Source organism: Fulmarus glacialis, unplaced genomic scaffold (genome assembly GCF_000690835.1).
Source record: "Fulmarus glacialis isolate BGI_N327 unplaced genomic scaffold, ASM69083v1 scaffold18616, whole genome shotgun sequence".
Lineage (NCBI taxonomy): Eukaryota > Metazoa > Chordata > Aves > Procellariiformes > Procellariidae > Fulmarus > Fulmarus glacialis.
The window spans coordinates 1-22,065 of NW_009216444.1; the positions used below are offsets into that span (position 1 = coordinate 1).

General features: G+C 38.0%; 1 protein-coding gene across 1 annotated transcript; it reads left to right on the plus strand.

The window, feature by feature from the left end:
- Nucleotides 1-266: 266 nt before the first annotated feature.
- On the plus strand, nucleotides 267-14,780 carry LOC104072265 (venom phosphodiesterase 2-like; the record flags this gene model as incomplete). The annotated part of the gene is made up of 10 exons (XM_009579316.1): nucleotides 267-333; nucleotides 1,941-2,028; nucleotides 2,819-2,988; nucleotides 3,095-3,146; nucleotides 3,901-4,055; nucleotides 8,975-9,110; nucleotides 9,623-9,700; nucleotides 11,152-11,284; nucleotides 12,764-12,920; nucleotides 14,478-14,780. Coding segments are annotated over 10 exons (1,210 nt in total), but the record flags the coding sequence as incomplete, so codon positions are not given.
- Between the last annotated feature and the right edge of the window lie 7,285 nt (nucleotides 14,781-22,065).

Genomic DNA, 22,065 nt, shown 5'->3' on the forward strand with positions numbered 1-22,065 from the left:
GGGGGTTGGACTAGATAACCTTTAAAGGTTCCTTCCAATCTCTGTGATTCTATGATTCTATAATTTATTTCTGTCCATAGCAATCTCTGTTATGGGAGAAAGAGATCTTCATAAAAGTGAACACTGGATGAGCAAAAAGTACTACAATGTTATCGCCAGAGTCAGTTCTTAAGACATGATCCAGAGTTCAGTGATTCAGGATGACTGTTATTACCTGGTTCTATCTGTGCCGCTTTTATTTACGCTATACAATGGTTTCTCCTTAGGGACAGAAGCTACACATTTTGTGATAGGGGTAACCATGGCTATAATAACGAATTTAAAAGTATGGAGGTAAGATGATTTCTATTCAAGTCTTGCACCTTCTTACATAGAAAATCAGGATGTGCTAGGTGAACCACCAGAATATAGAATATATGATAGTTTTTGCAGTGTGCTTTTTCTTCCGTGTCACCCAGCCTTGTAAACTGTGAACACATACTAGGTCCACATATTTGTATTGCCTTTCATCGATGTGATGTGTACAAGGCCTGCTTCCTTGGGATCTTGTAGTAAAACTTGTCTGGGCTCACCTTAACTCCATGGAGCCAGATAGACTACAGTAAACCAAGCATACCATGTTTAGCTGTGGGACATTGAATTCTTTCATTCTTTCATTCTTCTACTGAAGTAATGACTGAACAATCTTCATAGTCTCTGGGAGTTCAGTGGAGCATCTGAAAACCTGTGTGCTCAAATAAACTAAATCTCATTGTCTCTGCTTATCTTACAAAATCTTAATCATATCATCAGAGCAAAAAAGTCATTAGTATAACCTGTATGTTAGTATAGCCTGTATTGCAGTTTCATCTCATTTTCACTTCAGTGAAAATATTTTGAGCTTTTGTTTTTTCATGTACTTTCTGTGATGTGAACCTTTAAGTAAGGTCAAGCATGCCACTATTAGTCCCATACTCTGTGCCTAAGAATCAGATTCTTCCAGGTCTTCACAGCTATATTAAAACCATATGTCAATATACTGATCAGAATGGTGCTGAATGTTTGTATGGAAAGAAAAGGTAAATTCTGGTTAACATGGAAACCTTAATCATAGATAATCTTATGCTGGTGGCACGATGATTGAGGAAATTTTTTTTCTTTATAAAGGAGCAAAATGTCTTAATGTTGTCTTTTTAAAATAAGTTAAAAATTCCTTTTCTATTATGGAAACATAAGCATATTATTTTAGAACAGGTCATTGTCCTGTTTAGTCATGTTTCCTGTATCTTATGGCAGGCAGCTCAGGAGGCTTATAAAGTAGTAGAAACTAATGTGAGACTAAGTAGTATGAGTATTCTGCTACAATGCTTGCAGACTCCAGCAAGGTCCGCCCAGCACTACATTGTACCGTTGGTGGTACTGATACAGGTCTCTGCTGAGCTTGGGATGGGCCTCCCCAGTTCCCTGCTCCTTGCTTTAGCCATGGCTATAGGCTCTTAAGTGACCCAAAGACTTCTTAGAATGCAACATGTATTAAAACAAACAAACAAACAAACCAACCCCAACCCCCCCAATGCTTATATTTCTGGCTTAATATTAGCCTTTAGATAGGATCTGTGAGTGTCATAACTCTGCATTTGTTGAAATGGCATTGTTACTGGCTGTTGCAATATTAACATAAAAAGGTGTGAATTTGAAACATAGCAGACAATAATTTTCTGCATTAAAAGTCTGCATCAAAATATTAAAGAATAACCCACCCCCCGATTCATTGCATTTTTCTTCAAATTATGTGCAATGGGCAAAATTTACCTTCTTTACCGGAACAATCCTGTATTTTAACTTTTATGACTATGAAAAGACTGTATTTTGTCCAATAACCCTGTTTCTGTAAAATGCGACTGAATTGGTTTTGAATTTGGATTCCTTTAGATGACAACTTTAGTTTTATTACAATCTAGGCTATATTCTTAGCATATGGCCCAAGCTTTAAAGAGAAAACAGAAGTGGATGCTTTTGAAAACATCGAGGTTTACAACCTTATGTGTGGTGAGTAGAAACAATCCAGTACTTTAGATGATAAACCAACAGTGTTTTCAAATACCAGTGTTGTAAGAGCTAAAAGAAGAGTAACTAAAAATTCAGTTAATTCATTCAGAAGCTAGGTTTTTCACACAGAACACTGAAGCCATGCTCTTTTGCCTTCTGTACAGTGCTAAAATTTAACTGTCAGAAATTGTTCTGCTTTGAAGATTGTTTCTGATTGCAGAAGGAGTCCGCTAAAGAATCAGAGAGAAGCTCTCCTGCCACATGGGCTTGCTGTTGAAATGGTGCCTGTGGAATAATTTTGGGATAAGAATCTTGTAGAGAGTTACCGCTCTTGCTCATAATTTAAGATGGACCATTGCAGTCCTAGCAGTGAGCAATTAGGAAGTATGTGCCTCAGAAAATGTGGATTAAGGCATCACACAAAAATGCAATAAATTAGTATGCTTCACAATGTAATGCTTTTGCAATCACATTTGTACTCTGCATTAAATCATGTAATCTTATGAATGTTATTATGGCAATGTATAAAACTGTATCAACAGTACTCAAATACATAATTACCAAATCTTGATGCAGTGGAAGATAGCAATGAACCATCATACCTAGAAAATTGCAAGTTGATGGTAGGAATCACCATAATAGTTTAGATAACTGAATAAGCTATTTCTTCTATATTTAGAATGAATGCGTAGGAAATGTGTAGAATTGGAAAGATAATGACTTTTAAAAATGCCATTTTAGTCTCAAAATTGCTTTAAAATATGCTTACAAATTTTAAATGTTTCAACAGATTTGCTGCATATTACACCAGCACCAAACAATGGAACACATGGCAGCTTGAATCACCTCTTAAAAAAACCTTTTTACAGTCCTTCACATGCAAAAGAAGACTCATCTCCTTCTTCATGTCCAGTTTCCCGTCTGACTCCCATAGATGAACTGGGATGCACATGCATGCAAGTAGGGGCTTCTGGGATCTTTTAATCATCTTTGTCAAGTGTGTTCTCTTTTCTTTGTTTTTTCTAAACTATGGATTCATTCTGAATGCTTATTTTATATTTTACAGATATCAAATGTTTCAGTACTAAATGAGAGGTTAAATCTCACCACAGAAGAAGGTAAGTAGCAAGAAATGAAAAGGACAGCAGTATTTTTAAATCTATGCCTGGTTTAGATTTTATATTATTGGTTTCAGTGGGAATTTTTGCAATGTTAATTACAATTTAAAGTGAAGTAGGAAAGCCAAGTCAGAAGCATAACTTTTTTTCTTTTTTCTTTGCATTTCTTTAAAAAATGCTGATTGATACTGTTATAGCAACATTTATGCATAGGAACCTGATCTGAATCCCATGAAAATCTTGGAAAAAACCATACAGGTTTCAGTGTTCTTTGGAGAAAGCCCAAGCACTTCCAGGCTATATGCCATAACTCTTGTTTCCCACCTTTTAACCATAATTTTGCCTTTCTCTGATCAAAAATTCCCATAGATATTTCTGAGTGCTTTTTAATGGGGTTTCTGGAAATTTTAGGAAGCATTGTAATACTTCCTAGCCAGATAAGATGTAAATTTCACTCCACTGGCAATGCAAGTTCAAAAGATTTATATTGCTATGAAATTGCAAAGAAACAAGAATTTGCAAGTTTTATATATTACATTGGCTTCTGTACGTTAAACGTAACATGAAAACTATTTTCTACATTTTTTATTCCACTCAGAAGCTAAGAGCTTAAAGAAACACATGCCCATGTTTACTGTTGGTTTTATTTGTATTTATTGATGTTTTAGTTTACATTTTTCTCTGCTCTCTTAAACCTTTGTGCCATCCAAAATGTTATAGAAGAATGAATCAATAATTATTGCTTAAATTCTAGTAAAGAAGGCAAACTTGTATCATTTGCCATATGGAAGACCCAAAGTTCTTCAGAAGAAAAATGTCTACTGCCTCCTTTCACATCATCAGTATGTGAGTGGATACAGCTATGACATCTGGATGCCACTGTGGACTGCATACACTGTGAATAAGCCTGTAAGTTATCAAATATCTGTACTATTCTTAAACATGTAATATAACGGATTGAAAATGTGGTTCATTCACCAGAAATCCTGGTTAAGGACTGGTGGATATCACGTGACTAAGGCCCTTATGTCTGAAAAAGAAAAAGTGTCTTTGATATCTTTTAAGTTTCAACTGTCTTAAAATGTTGTTTAAAAAAGTGGGAATGGCCACGTGTTAGGGACACAAAAGATACAGAAGAATAGAGCTGCTGGTAAGCTGGTTCCATTAAGCCTGTTCTGTCAAAGGGATAAGCTGTAAAGACAGTGCTCCAACTTGCCTGTCAATTCCTGAGGAAAAGCAGGCTGTGATTTCCAAAATCAGAAGCTTTTAAGCTTTCCTATGAATATCGTGATATTTTTCCTATTAACAAACCTTTGTACAACTCTGCCAGACAGTTTGTACTAATGCATATTTCTGTACATTCTGTTTATTTGCTCTCTACTACATCACATAATTTCTGAAAAATGTAATTATAGCTGAATGAACCTCTCAGAGTTCAAGGATATGTGGCTCTGGAATAAATTGTTTGAGTTTTCAGGGTCAGTAAACTAGTGGACAATCATGGGCTTAATTCCCCCTATAATTTGATGCTTTTTCTAAGTTGCCCTGGGGAAATAACTTTTACACTCATTATTCTGTCTGAAGAGAACTGTTATTGATGTCTATATGATTTCTTACTTTATCAGTACAAGTATGGGGAAATTATTTTAATCAAATATATGCTGCTAGAATGTTAGTATTTTAGAAAGTTTTACTCCATACTTTCTACTGATTTTTCACAATCTGGGTGAAGGATCACAAATCCAACCCTAAGAAGGCCAGTGAAACAAATGTCCATTTCAACAAGGATTATTTTTACTTCATCATATTTGAAGATCTGCTCTTACAGCTTACTATGGAAGTGCATTACCTTAATGAAAACCAGTTAATTGTGGGCAGTTTTTTTTTCTGATTTTGCTTTGAAAAGGTTAAAATATCCCACCAGAGCTGGGGTGTTTTTAATATTTCAGCACCAGCAGCAAAAAGCTCAAAAACAGCAAATAATTTTTCAGACATTTTCCTGTGTTGAAAACCAAATACTCAGTTGGAAAAGAAGTGTATAAAGAAAGTTGTTGCCCAATATAACATCTAAATCAACAGAAATACATATTTGTGGGAGTTTCTTATAGTGGTTTATGCAACATGCGAATGATTGAGACTCAAGTATTGGAGGGTATAGTTCACAACAGACTCTAATACAATGATGTATGTTTTCTATAGAAAGAATAGGAAAGAATAAATTTCCTCTGTAATACTCTCAGAGACACAATGGTGCAAGGTTTTAAATGTAAGAGCTCACTCACTGACTTACCTTACACAAGTAAGCTGACATGATTTTTCATTACAGCATGTACTAATCAAGAGAAAAAAGCTTTATAAACTATAACAGCAGTGGAAGGACAGAGGGATAGAGCTAATGCCTTTGACTGTAAGCTTTGGCTACAATACTTGGGAATGACAGAAAATTGCAATTTCTACAGAATTTTTATTGCATCCTAGGTTACTTATGTTGTGGATAAAGCCTGTGCAGTGATTTACACAATTTGTAAGGTGGGGCATTTCTTGGCATTAGGTAGCTATAAAGAAGGGCTTAAACAGTAAAATAGATGATGGAGGCTGGAGTTTTGCTGGTTGTGTGTGATTTGGAAGTTTTGAAACTGGTCTGGCTAATCAAGCCAGTATTAATGCACCTGCATGTGATATCAGAATCAGGGATATTATGAATAACATATAGTTACAGATCTTAAATAAATTATGTCAGATAGAGTTTTGGTTACTTAGTATTCTCAGTCAAAGGAAAATTTAAGATTGAAGGACATCGATTTTCTTGAGGTTTTATACTATCTGCCAGGTAGGAAGGCAGATTTTCTTGCAAAAAGATAGTCCCTCCACCTGCCTGCAGACACCTGTGGAATTTATATAGCTTTGCTATGTAGAATCACTGAAGTTTACTATAAAAATATATTAAAATGTAGAACAATATAATCTATCATGCAGTGTGATGAAAACAGCAATGAGACTTGTATAAATCACTGGGATTTTTGCAATTAAAGCTCAGTGTGCTGGGGATTATGGGAGTTTTGTTTTTTGTGGTTTAGTGTTTTTTCTTCTTGACTGCTGAAAAAAGATTCCTGGAGATGGCTGAAGTTGACATGACAGACCACAGCAGATGCTTAAACTCTGTCATGTAATGAGAAGGGCAACGAAGCTGGTGAAGGGTCTGGAGAACAAGTCTTATGAGGAGCGGCTGAGGGAACTGGGACTGTTTAGTCTGGAGAAGAGGAAGCTCCGGGGAGACCTTATTGCGCTCTACAACTACCTGAAAGGAGGTTGTAGCGAGGTGGGTGTTGGTCTCTTCTGCCAAGTAACTAGTGATAGGACGAGAGGAAATGGCCTCAAGTTGCACCAAGGGAGGTTTAGACTGGATATTAGAAAAAATTTCTTTACTGAAAGAGTGGTCAAGCCTTGGAACAGGCTGCCCAGGGAAGTGGTTGAGTCACCATCCCTGGAAGTATTTAAAAGACGTGTAGATGAGGCGCTTAGGGCCATGGTTTAGTGGGCATGGTGGTGTTGGGTTGACGGTTGGAGTTGATGATCTTAGAGGTCTTTTCCAACCTTAATGATTCTATGATTCTATGATTCTATGAAATAACTCATGCTTCTTGACATTAATTACTAGCTAGTCAAAAGACAATAACCTGCATCAGAAAAGGTAATGCATGATGTGATAGGCAAAGCCATTTTTTAGTTTTAACTGTTCTCTTCAGAAGACATTATGGTTCTTTGACCTGAAAGACAAGGACCTAAAGGGCTAAAGCTGTTGAATTGGTGATGAATATTTTTTTCTGATTCTGAAGTTTTGAGGTGGTGGCTATCACTGTCAAGATCTCATTTCTTAATAAATGATCACTTTCAACAGCTTCTTTGAGAATCGTTCTATTCTTATTCATAGGCAATCTGTTTAAAAATAGCTTATTCCTCTATTTTGAGGAAAAGACATGAAGAGAGGTTGTAGCAGGGTGAGTGTATTTCACAGAGCATTAGCAATACGGCTTCCAATCTGGGGTTGCATTACCTGTTGATCTCATTGTACTAAAAGGTGACATAGACATAGCCATTCTCACAGCTTTTGATATTGTTTACTTGCTGACTTGTAGATCCCTGAAAAAACAAGCTGAAGTATTCTTAAGTGGTTGCTTTTTCAGTATTTTGAGAGTTCGTAGGTTCATTATGAATTCTCACTTCTTCAGTTGGAGAATTTTCTCCTGTGATGTCCAAGGGAAATAGCCATGAGCAGCCTTCATCTAAATGTATGGGAGTGTTTGTGAAAATATAGGTTATATGATGTATTACATATGTGACGGACAGACAGCTCTAAAACACTGTCCTCCTGCCTTGGCACTTGGATTAGAGCTCATAGCTCATATAGTTAGCGTCAAGAAATGTGAAATAACGAGGAAAGAGTTGAGTGGTGTCCTCATTGCTTCAAGTTGGATGTGAATGCTATTAATACCCCAGATTCATGATATAGGTCAAAAGTAGATTGCCTGCTGCATTTCGATAACATTAGGTGTGACCACTGTATTTAGTGAGAGGAATGAAGTTCTCTTCAGGACAGTCCTTGGCATGTTTAGTCAGACATTTGTTACTTCAATTCAGGTTTCCCTTCAGAGACCATACAGAAGTTGAAGCCGTTGTTGAATATCACAGCTCAATTACTGAGTTTAAAATATTGGTTTCTTCAGCAACCCTGATGCATTAACCCTGCCTTATTGATTTGGACACTAGAAAGGACAAATTGCTCAAATGAATTGGATGTCGATTTTGTATTGGGATTTACATTTGCTTGACAATGACAGATTATCTGCTCAAGTGGCAAAGGCAGTCTTTTGTGTGTTATATTTCATTCCATGTGGTATATATATTTTCCATTAATATACAACCTGACCATAACATGGGCATCTACAGGAATTCTCATGAAAATAAGTAAAGAAATTAAATCAAGGAGTACAAGGAGGCACAAGAAGAACATTCCAGTTCTTTATTTCTGCTTGGTTTTAATTGATAAAAATAATCAATGTACTGAAAATCAATTTAGATGTTTAACTACTGTTTATAAAGGTATAAAGCAAATAAATATGTTCCATTCTTACCAAAAGGAAAATAAATTACATGTAAATGAGTGTGAAAAAGAAAATGCAGTTAAACACAGAAAAGCATATTCTGATGTTTTAGTTAACGCTATCATAAAATTACGATAAAGGGTATAAAAAAGGTTCTAGAAAAAAAAGTAAAGGTTATAGAAACAGTTATACTCATCAGAATCACTTTCAGCCAGATCTTAGCTAATGTGCATGTTAACGCGTCTCAGTGAAGTTAGTGAAGCTAGCCAGTAAAATGTACTGAATTTACTATGAATTTATTTAGCTTCAACTCTTCACAGACTCTTATTATGGAGGTAGCATCCTCAGATGCTAAGATGAGGTGATAGTGTCATCTTTATATACTAGCTGCTTTCCAGGAGGATGTGACATCAAGTTTGTGTTTCCAGAAATATGTAAAAGTGATGAATGAGCCAAACTTGTCACCTGTTTTTGCCTAAGGTATAAGCTTATTTTGCTACTACAATTTTACATGCTGCATAAGGGTTTCCCTGAATTACCTAAAAACAGAAGTAGAGGAAAAACACTAGGCAGAATACATCAGTGTCCATTACTTGCATTGACCTGATTCACTATGAAAATAGGAGAAGATTCAATAAAGTCTGTTCTAGAAAGTTAAAACCATACAAAGCATTGGGTTAGCCACAGCTGTGGGTGTAATACTTTTTTTTTTTTTCCTTTTCACAGGAAAACACATCTCCTCTTCCTCCCACTCTTTCAGACTGTCTGCGGGCTGATGTTAGAATCCCTGTTGCTCGGAGCCAAAATTGTTCCAACTACCCAGAACGGCTGACCTTCACCCGCAGTTTCCTCTATCCTCCCAGTGAGCATGGTTCTTTTTATAGCTAGAGCTTAGAAAGTCTTAATCAGCTGGATGTGGGTTTATGTTTAAACATATACCCAAACACCAAAACAAACTTCTTCGGATCAGCATGTTGGGCAGAAAAAGGTTTCCAGTGTTTGTAGGCTGACTAAAAGCAGAGCAACTGCTACTTGTATCTAAATATTTTCAGTTTAGAACATTTAAGTTTTTCTTTAAAAAATGGAACAACTTGAATGTGATGAAAACTGGTTGGAAAGATGTAAAGGGTTGGAGTGAAGGGCTGTCCCTCTTCCTCTGTATGAATATTCATTTCCTATTGTCAAATTTGATAATTACTTTATTGAACAGATTGTACAAACAAATTTAGAGATATGTTTGCGGTAGGATCATACAGCTCATGCTAAAATGTAAAATGTAATTGAATTACATGTACTTGCAATTTATAGTGACATATGAATCAAATTTGTCTTTGTATAGTATTTCATTAACTTATACTTTGTTCTTTTATATAGACTTCAATTCATCTGCTCTTGAGCAGTATGATGCCTTACTCACCAGCAATATTGTTCCCATGTATAGAGCTTTCAGAGGTAGGTTGCAAAGTTTTGATTAATTTTGATTAATTTTCTGTAATTATGGTTCTGGATTTGATAAAGCTATGACAAGGACTTAAAAACGTTAATGCATCACCTGCAGTATATCCAGATCCTGTGCAAATATATTTAAAACTTTTTAAAAGTAGATGTGTGAAATTTTAAAATGCACTTATGTAAGTTAATTTTTTTTCTGTGTATAGTCCTGTCTGACCTCTGCTTAGGTGTACCTGTTCACTTTTGAATTTTCTCTTCATCTCCTGTGTGCTGTCCTAACACGAAATGCTAGCTATGAAACTCTCATGAAAATATCCCCTTGGGGAAATGCTCGAGGTGAATGAAAATGGCACTTTTTCTTTCCTTTTGCAAGGTCTCAAGAGAAGACAGGATGAAGTTTGTAAACAATGCCCTGATACAGTGCCTGTTTCATCAAGCAGAAACTCAAACCAGACAGTATTAATCTTGGAATATTTATTTCAGGCAGATGTTTCTATTATACAAGTGCAGTAAGATACATTAACTCTTTCCATCCAGCCTGACTCACATTTGTTCATAATCACTAACAGGAAATTTTCTATAGCTGCATATCATCCTGTTTTACTCTTAGGCCTAGGCTCATTTTCTTAGACAAACGATAGAAAGAGGAATTGTGTAAGGAAAAAGCTGGAGGAAAAGCAATGATGTAGCTACCTTTCTAATGCATTCAGACCTCATTTATTCATTCACTCATGTCATATAAAAAACAGAGATCCAGAAAACCTAAGTGGCTTTAATCTTCCAAGTAAATAAAAGACATGAAAAATCTGATTTTCCAAGGAAAACTCTACAAGAGATTTAAGCTTACAAGAAGTTACTCTAGACCATAAGCAAGAGGTAAATCAATAGGGGATGCCCTCAACCCCTGAAACACATCTGGTTTTTTTGCCATGATAGCTGTAAATATTTGAATAGTCTCACTAACTTATATCCTACAAATTGTATTTTCTCAAATAACATCTGTGAAACAAGCCAAATTGTCTAGTGATATTTGACATGAGTTCTGTAGAGTTAGACTAACTCTCAGGTGGTAAATATTCCTCTCACGAAGCCATTATCTCAGTTCCCACTAATTGGCACAGTTGCAAGTGCTAGCAGAAGGCCAGAAATGAATGACCTCTCAGCTCTAGAATTGTAGCTTCAGCTTCAGGTCAAATGCATTATCTCCAGTAGTGCAATGGGCCTTGCAGAGCTATAATAGCATTTACCATGCCTCTTTCAATGGTGAGTGAGAGTATGTCCCTTCTGACGAAATCCAAATTTTGTGTAACCAAGAGTTGATTTTACAGGCAGTTTAGTTTGGAACTTTTTATTATTGATCTATAGCGAAGCAAGAAAGATGTTCTTTTTCTTTAGTGGTGAAATAACTTCACATTTATGGTAAATATGCTTATATTTTCTTTTAATGACAGACATATGGGACTATTTCCATAATGTGCTTCTTCAGGAGTATGCTAGAGAAAGGAATGGAGTAAATGTTATCAGTGGACCAGTGTTTGATTACAATTATGATGGCCATTTTGATACCCTTGATGAAATTAAGCAGTAAGTACATGGAAAAGCCAGACCAGTTTATTTCCCACTGTATTTCCACACAAACAAACTTCTGTTCAAAAAGAACAAGAAACAAGTATGACATAATAATGGAGTAATATTACATCCACTGTTACTCATACAACAGCAAATACTCTTGCAAACAGATACAGTACTGTAGAAGTTGAAGTTCCAGTAAAGAGAAAAAAGCTTTGCAGTTACATGTGTATCTATGTACACATGCACGGATACAGACCAGTAATTTGTTTCCCAAGCTTGTGCCTAGATTTTTGGGCCTCTGCAACGGAAATACTGGGAGAATATATGACATTTAAATATGCAGAAGATGTGCTTAAGCTTAATTTTCTCAGTTTCATGTTGTGCTCACTCACCTGTTTGTTGTTTCTCCCTGTTGTCTCAAACTGATGTGTTTTATCAAAGATCAGATTTCTGTGTTTGCCTTCACTGAATCAGGTAACTGGGAATGTAAAATTCTTGAGTGGTACCTTTGCATAGCTATGGCTTAAACAGGTCCCTTGAAGGTCTGACAAGTTCTAGGTACATTTTAGTGAGCTCTGGTAGCATAACAAAATAAGTTTAAAAAATCATCTGTGTGTAGAAACAGGAATAAAAGAAGACTTACATAAAAAAAAATTCTATAAAAGAGAAATATAAAAGGTAAAGACCAATTATTTATGTTAGTGAATGAGGACAGAAGGAGGAAAAAACAGAGTAAGAACAAACAACTTAGATTGTTCCAAATATAGAGAAAATGGCTTGTGACAGTAAGAACGCTTATGTAGTAGAAAAGTGCTGGGAAATCTGCACAGCTGAATCTGTCCCTGGAGATGTTTTATTCAAGGCTAGACTTAATACCACATCTGTCAAAAATGGTTTGAGAATGGGAAAATCTGCTCTGCCACGAAGTAGGAGGGTGGAAGGGAGGAAAGTCTAGAACTTCCTTCCAAGCAGAATGCTGTAATACCTAGTTGACCACATAATGTTGTCTACAGTTTGGAATAAGCATGTTTTATTCAGCATGGTTAGTCAGTCATATGAAGCAGTATAATGTTTCAGTGATGGTGTTTTGTTGAATACTGAAGATGTACAGCAAATTTGGGAAGCATTCAGCTCCTCATAAGTTTATACACGAAAGTGACCATGTTCACGGAATAGCCAGAAAAGGGAGGGAAAGACATGGTCTATCCTGCCTCTTCCAGATGTAAAGATCTCTGGCTTTGGCAAAATAGAGTGTTGACCATGTAAGCAATCCTGTTGGTTTCAGTGGGACTGCTTGTAGCAAAAGGATTAATCCATGCATGTTTGGCTATTCATGAAACAGATAGGGAGGCTGTCTATCCCATCAGGTATTTATTTCAATTATAAAATAAATAAAAGTTATATAGTAGTGAAAGATCTATGCTGATATGAGTTCTGTGGTTTTAATACTTGACATCTAGATAAATCCCTTAATTAATGTTTGTTTTGTAGGCATGTAAACAATACAGAAATCCCTGTCCCAACTCATTACTTTGTGGTTCTGACTAGCTGCAAGAACAAGTCCTATACTCCACTAAACTGTTCAGGCTCCTTGGATGCTTTGTCTTTTATCATTCCTCATCGACCTGACAACACTGAAAGCTGTGCTGTAAGTATAGTTCTATGCTCCTGTGTGCCAATGAGCTTTGTGAACTGATTCCCAATGGGATCCAGTCATCTGGAGAATCTTTAGAAGTCTAAGTGTTTAATTAATTCCCCATGAGTTGAGAAGGAGTTGAGAGCTAAAGTGATGACTAGGAGAGCAAGAAGCTCTAGGAGAGGTAGCTGGAAACTAATGAGCTGATAGGAAGCAAGGAAGAAGAAGAAAGGAGGGTTTGATAAGAGGACTTAGAAATGCTGTCATCTGAGAAGGGCTGAGAACAGCAGCACAGCCAACAGGGTGCTGAGATAGCTTTATGGAAGGCTGCAGGATAAACTTACTCCAGAGGTATCAGAGGACTTTGAGTGTTACTCCCTTCAGTGTAGCTAGAAGAATTCCTTCTTGTTCCACCTTTATCAAAATTAGACAGTAGGCATTTAGATGGATGGTTCTGCAGCTGAAATTCATACTTGAATAAAATAAAATCTATGCTTACCACTAACAGCGTAAATCTCATGTTTTGTAGCAAACAAAATAAATTAGCTGAGTGTAATATGTATTGTTGAGCCACCTGAGTGTCTATTCCATAAACTCTGGGATGCAGAAGGTTCCTTAGCTCAGTGTCTGTATTAGAGTCTCCCCACACACAAGTATAGCTGCACAGACTTGAACTGGCCCTAAAAGCAATACAACTGTGCTTATTTAGTTTATTTATAACTTTGAACTCATAACTCCAGACAGGTGCAAGCTTGCGCTGCTTAGAAACAACTTGGGTGTCTCCTCATTTGTGGTGTGGATAATCCACAACTGCCCAGTGATCTTTCCGGTAGTTGAAAGTTGACTAAATGTACAAAATAAAAATTTGAATGAATTAGTCTTTATATTTTAGAAATTAACATCTGTTATTTCTGAAGTTTAGCAACAAACCCCAAATATCATTGCACTTTATATTCATTGTGTCTTGCAGTGACGTAAATTTAATGAACCATTTGTGTCAGAAGCAGATGTTGTTAATAGAAAAGCAAATAACCATCTGTTTGCAAAAAAACTTTGTAGTAAAAGAATTGAACAATAACATTTTTGATTGATTAGTGCTTACATTTCCATTGTTTCCCCTGTGTATCTAGCAATTATTATTGCTGTCCAACAAACAAGACTGAGCTGCTGTAAGGACTTTGTTCAGGCTGTGAGGTGCCTGTTGTTTGACTAGCCTGAGCACTGCAGCTAATTTATACTGTAACTAAAACTATCCTTACTTGTGTGTTTAAAACATGGCTCAACTGTACTTTGTAGTTAATAGTCATACTTGCCATTTCAGCATAATTTTGCTTCTCTGTTACTTTGGAGGTGGGGAGGTGGGGAGAGGGGACAGCCATTTGATTCTGTTTAAATGAGATCCCTAAATGCAAGGCTGTAAAGATGTCTAGGAAAACTTGAAAGAGGTTTTACCAACTGGAGGCCTTTAGTCTGTCAAACCAGTTCAAACACTGGTTATTGTCTAACACCACCACCAAACAACAGAGTGCCTTTTATGTGTTTGAACATTGTTCTTGTTTGTTTTGGCAGGAAAATAAGACACCTTCTGAATGGGTTGAAGAAAGAGTTCAGGCTCATTCTGCACGTGTTCGGGATGTGGAGCTGCTAACTGGGCTTGACTTTTACCAGGAAAGAAAGGAACCCATCTCCGAGATCTTACAGCTAAAGACATTTTTGCCAATATTTGAGACTGAAATTAACTGAGTATCTGTTAAAAAAGTGTCAGTGTCAGTGCTTGAAGAAAGTTAAGTTAAAAGTTAAGTGATTTAACTTTTTTCCGTGCTAAAGTATGTAAAGGAAACATGACTACAGCTCTTCTATAGGAAAACACACTTAGAGGAGCTAATTTCTTTTTTCAAATTCATGTTCTTTGGTCAAATGTTTTGTGCCAATAAAAATTACCCAAAGTAAATTAAATCATCATTGCTGAGGCAGGCTTTCAAAATAGAGAGTATTTTATTAGTAGTGGTTTGAAAAAAACCTGCAAAAGGAACACGTTTCATAGTAGAGAGACCCCAGAATTGTAAACTCTATAGAAAATATTTCTATAATGGAGTTGGAAAGTGAAACAGTTTGAGAGGAGTGTGTTTTTTCCCTTGTGTTTATCAGAGAGGTTATAGTTATCTAATACTAGTATGTCCTGAAATGTTCTGAATTTCTCTTTCTCACCTATTAATTCACATGGAAACTGCTATGTATTTATGTGGAAGTGTCTTCTATGATCATCCCCTGTGTCTTCCACTTGGGTTAATTCATTATGCAAGTAACAAGTGATGTGAAGTTAGAGTAAATGAGCTATATTCTATACCCTTCAGAAATCTTAAAGCATTCTGAACATGAAGAGGTAAAAAAATGCTCTAGCCAGAAGAATTTACCTGTATTTGCAACAATTTCCAAATACCTGGCAATACCTAAATGTTTGTGTCTATTTTGAAATAGTTAAACCTGAGATTAGAGCACAACATTAGTGGTGACATCCGAAAAATAGTCAGTTTTCCTTTCTGTAGTGACTTTATACGCAGAGACTCTCTAACTGACACTGTGCTGTACACAAATTACTACTGAGGGTAGGTAAGTGGGACAAGGCAGTGGAAATTCCCAGAGTCTGCTATTACAGAAATGTCATACGTTAATTGAGTGTTGAGCTGATTTTCTCCACTGAAAAGGCTGCTAAGTGCAGGTATGAATAACCGTTTGTCTGATTTATAGGCACAGTGGGGGAGTTTTAAAGAAACATGTCAAAGAATGTTTCAATCTGTAACTAATTGTGGACTGAAGGAGATAAGTCTGTTTAAAAATGGAAGCTTTAAAAACCTATACAAACCCCCCCCAAAACCACAGGACATTTTTTTCCCCACGTCTTAGATGATCAGTGTATGCACATACACTCCGAATGTAGTTTAGCAATATTTACCTTACCTCAAGATGTGGGACAAAGCTGAATGTTAAGATTTGTATCTTTGGTTAAACCATTACACCATCTCCTTGAACATGGAATTGTATTTCAGCCTGCAACACTGTGGCACCTAAGTCTGTCCATCTAAATCAGAGACTTCTGCTAAACTGCCTCAATTAAGAATACAACTGATTTTTCACTGCATAGTAAATCATACCGTAACTCTAGTCAATGAATCTACATAACACATACTAATTTAGGCATGTAAATGAACTAGTCTAGAATCATAAAATTAATTTCAGAGATAAGAAGAAACAAACAGTTTCTTAAGAGTAAAATATTTGTATGTCTACATGAGCAATTTAAAGTAGAACTAGCTTGACTGATGTGATGTTGTTGTGACTTGATATATTTAAATTTGAATTAACCTCTGTATCACCAACCATGGCAGCAATACAAGCTTCAGGCCAATACTCTAGTTCAATTATGAAAGGAAATTGGTGTAGATATGCCTTTGTGAATAGTTACACTCATGTTTGAAATATGTATATCTCTGGGTATGTGCATGATGAAATAATGTCTTTGAGGTTTGCCCAGACTTCTGAAAATTAATTTCATCCATGCTTTCACACACAACAGGTATTGGACTTAAATAGCAGCAAAATTAATTTGCTGTCCTCCTTCACAAGATTCTTTAATATTCTTATCAAGATGTCTAGCCTACCCCCCTCAAAACACCCCACCCTGCTGATAAGAGTTGGCCCCTTCTGCGTAAAGATCCCTGCCTTCAGGCTGATAAAAACTATAATTCTCATTCAGTATTTGTATAGCATCTAACACAAGAGGATCTTGATCACATATTTGGGTTTTACACAGACGTTTGTGGTAATGGAGTCTGAAGTTGCAGTTACTCTAAGAAAGCAAATATGAAAATGGTTTTGCTATAATCATGTTTATTTCCCCTACTACTCGTTCAGCTGTCATAATAGCTAGCATTCAAAAGAGTAGTGGATCATTTATAGATAAAAGTATGGAGATTGCATAGGAATATCTAACTGGAAATTTTCTATGAGTAAAGAAGTTGGTTCTTAGCCCTTTATTCTTCCTTTGGCACTGATGCCTGGGTACTCTCTTCATGTTGCAGAGTCTCCAGCTTTCTCAGTGCTAATTCTCTATGCAGTCTCATACAGCTTCTGTCACACCCCGTGACATAAACTCTGCTATAAACTGCTTCTGGCAGCATTGTGTTCCCTCTCCTTCTCCCCAGAGGCTGTAATGTCCCTCTGTTAGTTGATCTTGTGGTCTCACAGGCCTCCTTAAACCTGTTGCATTTTTTGTTACTTACAGGAACAACCATGGGAAGTTTTCTTTCTCCCATCACTACTAAGTTCAACCAGGGAGCCTAGTCATCAATTGCTTTAGAACATGTCTGGATTTCTGACTGATTTGGCGGAAAACTGTGAGCCAAGTTTTCTTGCTTTCCCTTCCGTAGTTACATGACCCAGTGCCTGCATTGGAGATTGGGAGAACTAGTAGTGAAGTTGATAGAATCATAGAATCATAGAATCATTAAGGTTGGAAAAGACCTCTAAGATCATCGAGTCCAACCGTCAACCCAACACCACCATGCCCACTAAACCATGTCCCTAAGTGCCTCATCTACACGTCTTTTAAATACTTCCAGGGATGGCGACTCAACCACTTCCCTGGGCAGCCTGTTCCAATGTTTAACCACTCTTTCAGTAAAGAAGTTTTTCCTAATATCCCTATCCTAAACCTCCCCTGGCGCAATTTGAAGCCATTTCCTCTTGTCCTATTGCTGGTTACTTGGAGGAGGAGACCAACACCCACCTCGCTACAACCTCCTTTCAGGTAGTTGTAGAGCGCGATGAGGTCTCCCCTCAGCCTCCTCTTCTCCAGGCTAAACAGTCCCAGTTCCCTCAGCCGCCCCTCATAAGACTTGTGCTCCAGACCCTTCACCAGCTTCGTTGCCCTTCTCTGGACACGCTCCAGCACCTCAATGTCCTTCTTGTAGTGAGGGGCCCAAAACTGAACACAGAATTCCAGGCGCAGCCTCACCAGGGCCGAGTACAGGAGGACAATCACTTCCCTACTCCTGCTGGCCAAACCATTTCTGATACAGAATGATGATAGGGGACAGATTTGGCTCTGTGTACCAGCCTTGCATCACGTAAATAAAGCTGCTTATGGGAGGAAGTGCAGCTCTCAAACCCTGGCGATTCATGCAAGGGAAATTCATTAGTATTTGGGCTTTGGTGACCTTATCTAAAATTTTTAAGCAGTTCTTAGGCTTGCACAGGCATTTTTGTTTAAATTTGAAAATAAATGTAATGCCTTATCCATTTATAGAAATAAAAAATAGAAAAATCTTGCCAGTTCATAAGAAAACAGTAAATACTGTGTACAGACGGTTGCATTACCGGTAGAGATATAGCCTGAAACTTATACAGTTCACTAAGACATTTGTACGGATCTTTTCCTGTTTGAAATAGTGTAAATTCTGCAAGTTGCATGGAGATGGAAATGAACAGCTGCCTCAAACAGAATTCATGTGCCCCCAAAGCTAGAAACTACAGCACAGTCATTCCAAGAATCTAAAAAATTTATTTTATTCAAATAATATTGACCTGGAACATTTCAGCCACTTATGTTTCACGACTCTCAAATGGTTGTCCTAGTTTGCATTTCAAAAGCAAAGAATACTTATTCTTCATTAAAGTTATCAAATATATGAAAGTTCTGGTATGTAGAGGAGAGTAGGAGGGGAGTAAGTTCTATCTTGCAGTTCAAAGGCAGTGAAACTCTATGTGACATTGTAAGAAGTCTAGTTGGCACACGCTCCTTACTATAGAAAAGCAGGACAAAAGCACAGTTGACTGAATGTATAAAATTGGTTATTTTTTTTATTCAGAAATGCTGAGAAGTTCAGAAGTTAAAATAAAGGAACAGTAAAAGTAACAACAAATAGACAATAACACATAGTAAAACCAGCATATGGCAAATATTTAATTTAAAAACATACTCCTCCTTTGATAACCACTCTGCTTTGTCCTGAGAACTAAGAAATGATGCTGTTTCTGAAAGTTTCAAGCTTCTCCTATTTCCTAGGGGCTGTGGGTATAACTTCCCCAAAATGGCAAGCCCTTTGTTTCTGTGTTTTTTAGCCAGTTTTGGGACCCCTAAGTATGAAGCTGGAGTGGAATAGGTGTAAATCAATCTGCTGACTGTAAAAGCAGATGTTGCCAAGTCCCAGCTCTCATAGCCACCTTATGTGTGAGAATTAAAAACGTAAATTCTGTAAAACGTGATTTTCATAGACTGCTATTGAAGCTGAGAAACTGAGCACTCCTGTAGCCATTGAAAATCTGAACTCAGGAGGATCTGGCTGTTTCCCTCTCTTATACTTGGGGGTTTTTTGAGTTTGAGAGTATTAGAACCAAACCTGTAAGCAAATACAGAAATTTGGCACTACCTATAAATAGTCTTGTCTTTGTAGCAAGGCAGAGTAATAACGAAAGAGAGCAGGCAAGGGAAACACAGCCTACCCTGCTCCAGAAAATCCTACAGCCAGAGCAAGGAAAAGCTTAGCTGATATTTTTTTAGCAAGGGCTACTGTTTCCCAAACACCACACCCTGGCTCTGTGAGACTGTCATCATATAAAACAAACATTTTTTTTTGCTTAATATTTATTATAGAGACCGCTGGCTTTTTGTCAGTACCTCACTAAAGGCTACCTTCAAAATTGAGAGCAGACGTTTAAATGGCACAGAATACCCTTGACTCCTACCTTGGACATTCTTCCTTAAGAAAAATAGTATTAATGGATATAGAAAGGGCTGTTTTTTCAAATTACCTCCCACACTGGTCCTGCAATGTTTGTACATAGGATGGTGGGATTTTTCATATGCAAAATGTGCAATTGTCTTTATAAGTACAGATTTTTTCTACCCTAACTGTGCCATTTCTGTGCAGTGCGGGGAATTCCTGCTCCTGGGTGAAGAGCTGTCAATAAGGAGGCAGGGAAATCTGTCATGCCTCTGGACCTGGTATCTTGGCAAAAGTGGAGGTTCAGAAGTGTCCTCTTAATCAAGCAGCACTTCCCTGCCCCATCACATTTCCCCTGGGAGGGGGGGAAGTGAAGACTACTGGAATGACTTTCCTTCCCATAGTCTGGAAGTAGCAGGAAATTTGAACCCTTCCCAGTCCCTGGAGCAGGAACCAAAGAACAGGAGTGTCCTCAGAAGGACGAAAAGTGGTGGGTGGAACGTGATTTGGTATCGGCCAGGGTGAGGGCTTAGGACAGCTTTGGGTTTGAGATCAACCAGACATGAAGCAGAAGGAGTCTTTTGCCAAGGACCCAAATTACTTATGAATGTGTATTAAGGAGACCTGGCAACTGATGTGGCATGTAAACCAAACTGCCCACTGTGCAGGAAGCTCAGCCACAGCCTGCTTTGCCTGTAATGGTTGGAAGTTGGAAGGAGAGCAAGGGCTTCCCAAAACTGGCTGCAAGGAAGGGCAGATCTCCTGGTCTTACCCCATGTGAGAGAAATGTGGCTGGGGAGAAGAGGACTCCGGTTTTCCAGACGCTCTCCGAGGAAAGGCAAACTTGCAGAGTTTTGTTTGCTGTCTAGCTTGCCTCTCATCACTGAGTCAGATTGCTGCCTAACGAACGGAAAAACTCACCAAAGGCATGTGTAGTTTTGCACAGGATTAGGGACTGTAAAGAGTGGTGTTACAAGCTAAGAGACAGGATGGTCTCATCTGGGCAGACGGTGGGCACAGTCTTTCCTTCCTACCAAAGAAGAGGCTCAACTAATCTGATATTTGGCAGTAAGGAAGCCATTTCTCTGGCTGGATATACCTCAACAACAGATGTTGTTCACAGTTACAGTGACAGCAGGAGACGATTTAGAAACCACTCTTTCAGGAGAGCCATGGCCGGACAAGTGAATTTTGACCACATTGTGACTTCAGCGAGATCAGCAGTTCACAAACAGATATGCCAACCATACCAACTCCAGCTGTGCTTGCAAGGCACACAAAAAAGGCAACTGAGAGCTTTTTAATCATTTGCATGACTGTCTGTAGTCTGACAGTCTTGTATGACTGCCGTGTAGCTGAAAGAGAAATGAGCTATTGGTTAGGCTCCACACTTTGACGGGGGCATGATAAGCCAAAGTTAGGTTCTTTAATTTCCTTAAAAACAAAACCCCCAGCTTTAAAAAAACTTTAGCAACCTGTGTTCTTCTAAGCAGGCTCCAGGCAGGATATCCACAGTAATTCAGGAGGATCTCTGAGTGCCTACAAGGATCACTTATAGGGTAAGATTGGAGGAAAAGACCTGTAACTTGAAGGTTAGTCTAGATGCATTTTCTAGATCATTGCAAACATAGTGGATACTAATACACAAAAGCAGTTTTTTCGTATGTTTAAGTTGAATTTCCTGTGTTTCAGTTTGCGTCCATTGCTTCTTGTTCTGTCACTGGGCACCACTGAAAAGAGCCTGGCTCCGTCCTCTTTGCACCCTCCCTTCAGGTATTTGTACACACTGATGAGATCCCCCTGAGCCTTCTCTTTTCCAGGCTGGCCAGTCCCAACTCCCTCAGCCTTTCCTTGTAGAAGAGATGCTCCAGTCCCTTAATCACTATAGTAGCCCTTCGCTGGATTTTTTCCAGTATGTTCATGTCTTTCCTGTACTGAGGAGCCCAGAACTGGACCCAGAACTCCAGGTGTGGCATCTCCAGTGCTGAGTAGAGGGGAAGGATCCCCTCCCTTGACCTGCTGGCAATATTCCTCCTAATGCAGTCCAGGATACCATTGACCTTCTTTGTCACAGGGGCACATTGCTGGTTCATGTTCAACTTGGTGTCCACCAGGACCCCCAGCTCCTTTTCTGCCAACCTACTTTCCAGCTAGGTGCTGGTGCCTGGGGTTGGTCCTACTCAGGTGCAGAACTTTGCACTTCCCCTTGCTGAACTTTATGAGGTTCCTGTCAGCCCATTTCTCAAGCCTGTTGAGGTCCCTCTGAACGGCAGCACGACCCTCTGGTGTACCACTCTTCCCAGTTTTGTGTCATCAGCAAACTTGCTGAGGGTACACTCTGCCCCATCATCCAGATGATTAATAAAGATGTTGAACACTATTGGACCAGTATAGACCGCTAGTGGCTACTCAGCAATGGGAATGCCTCAAAGATT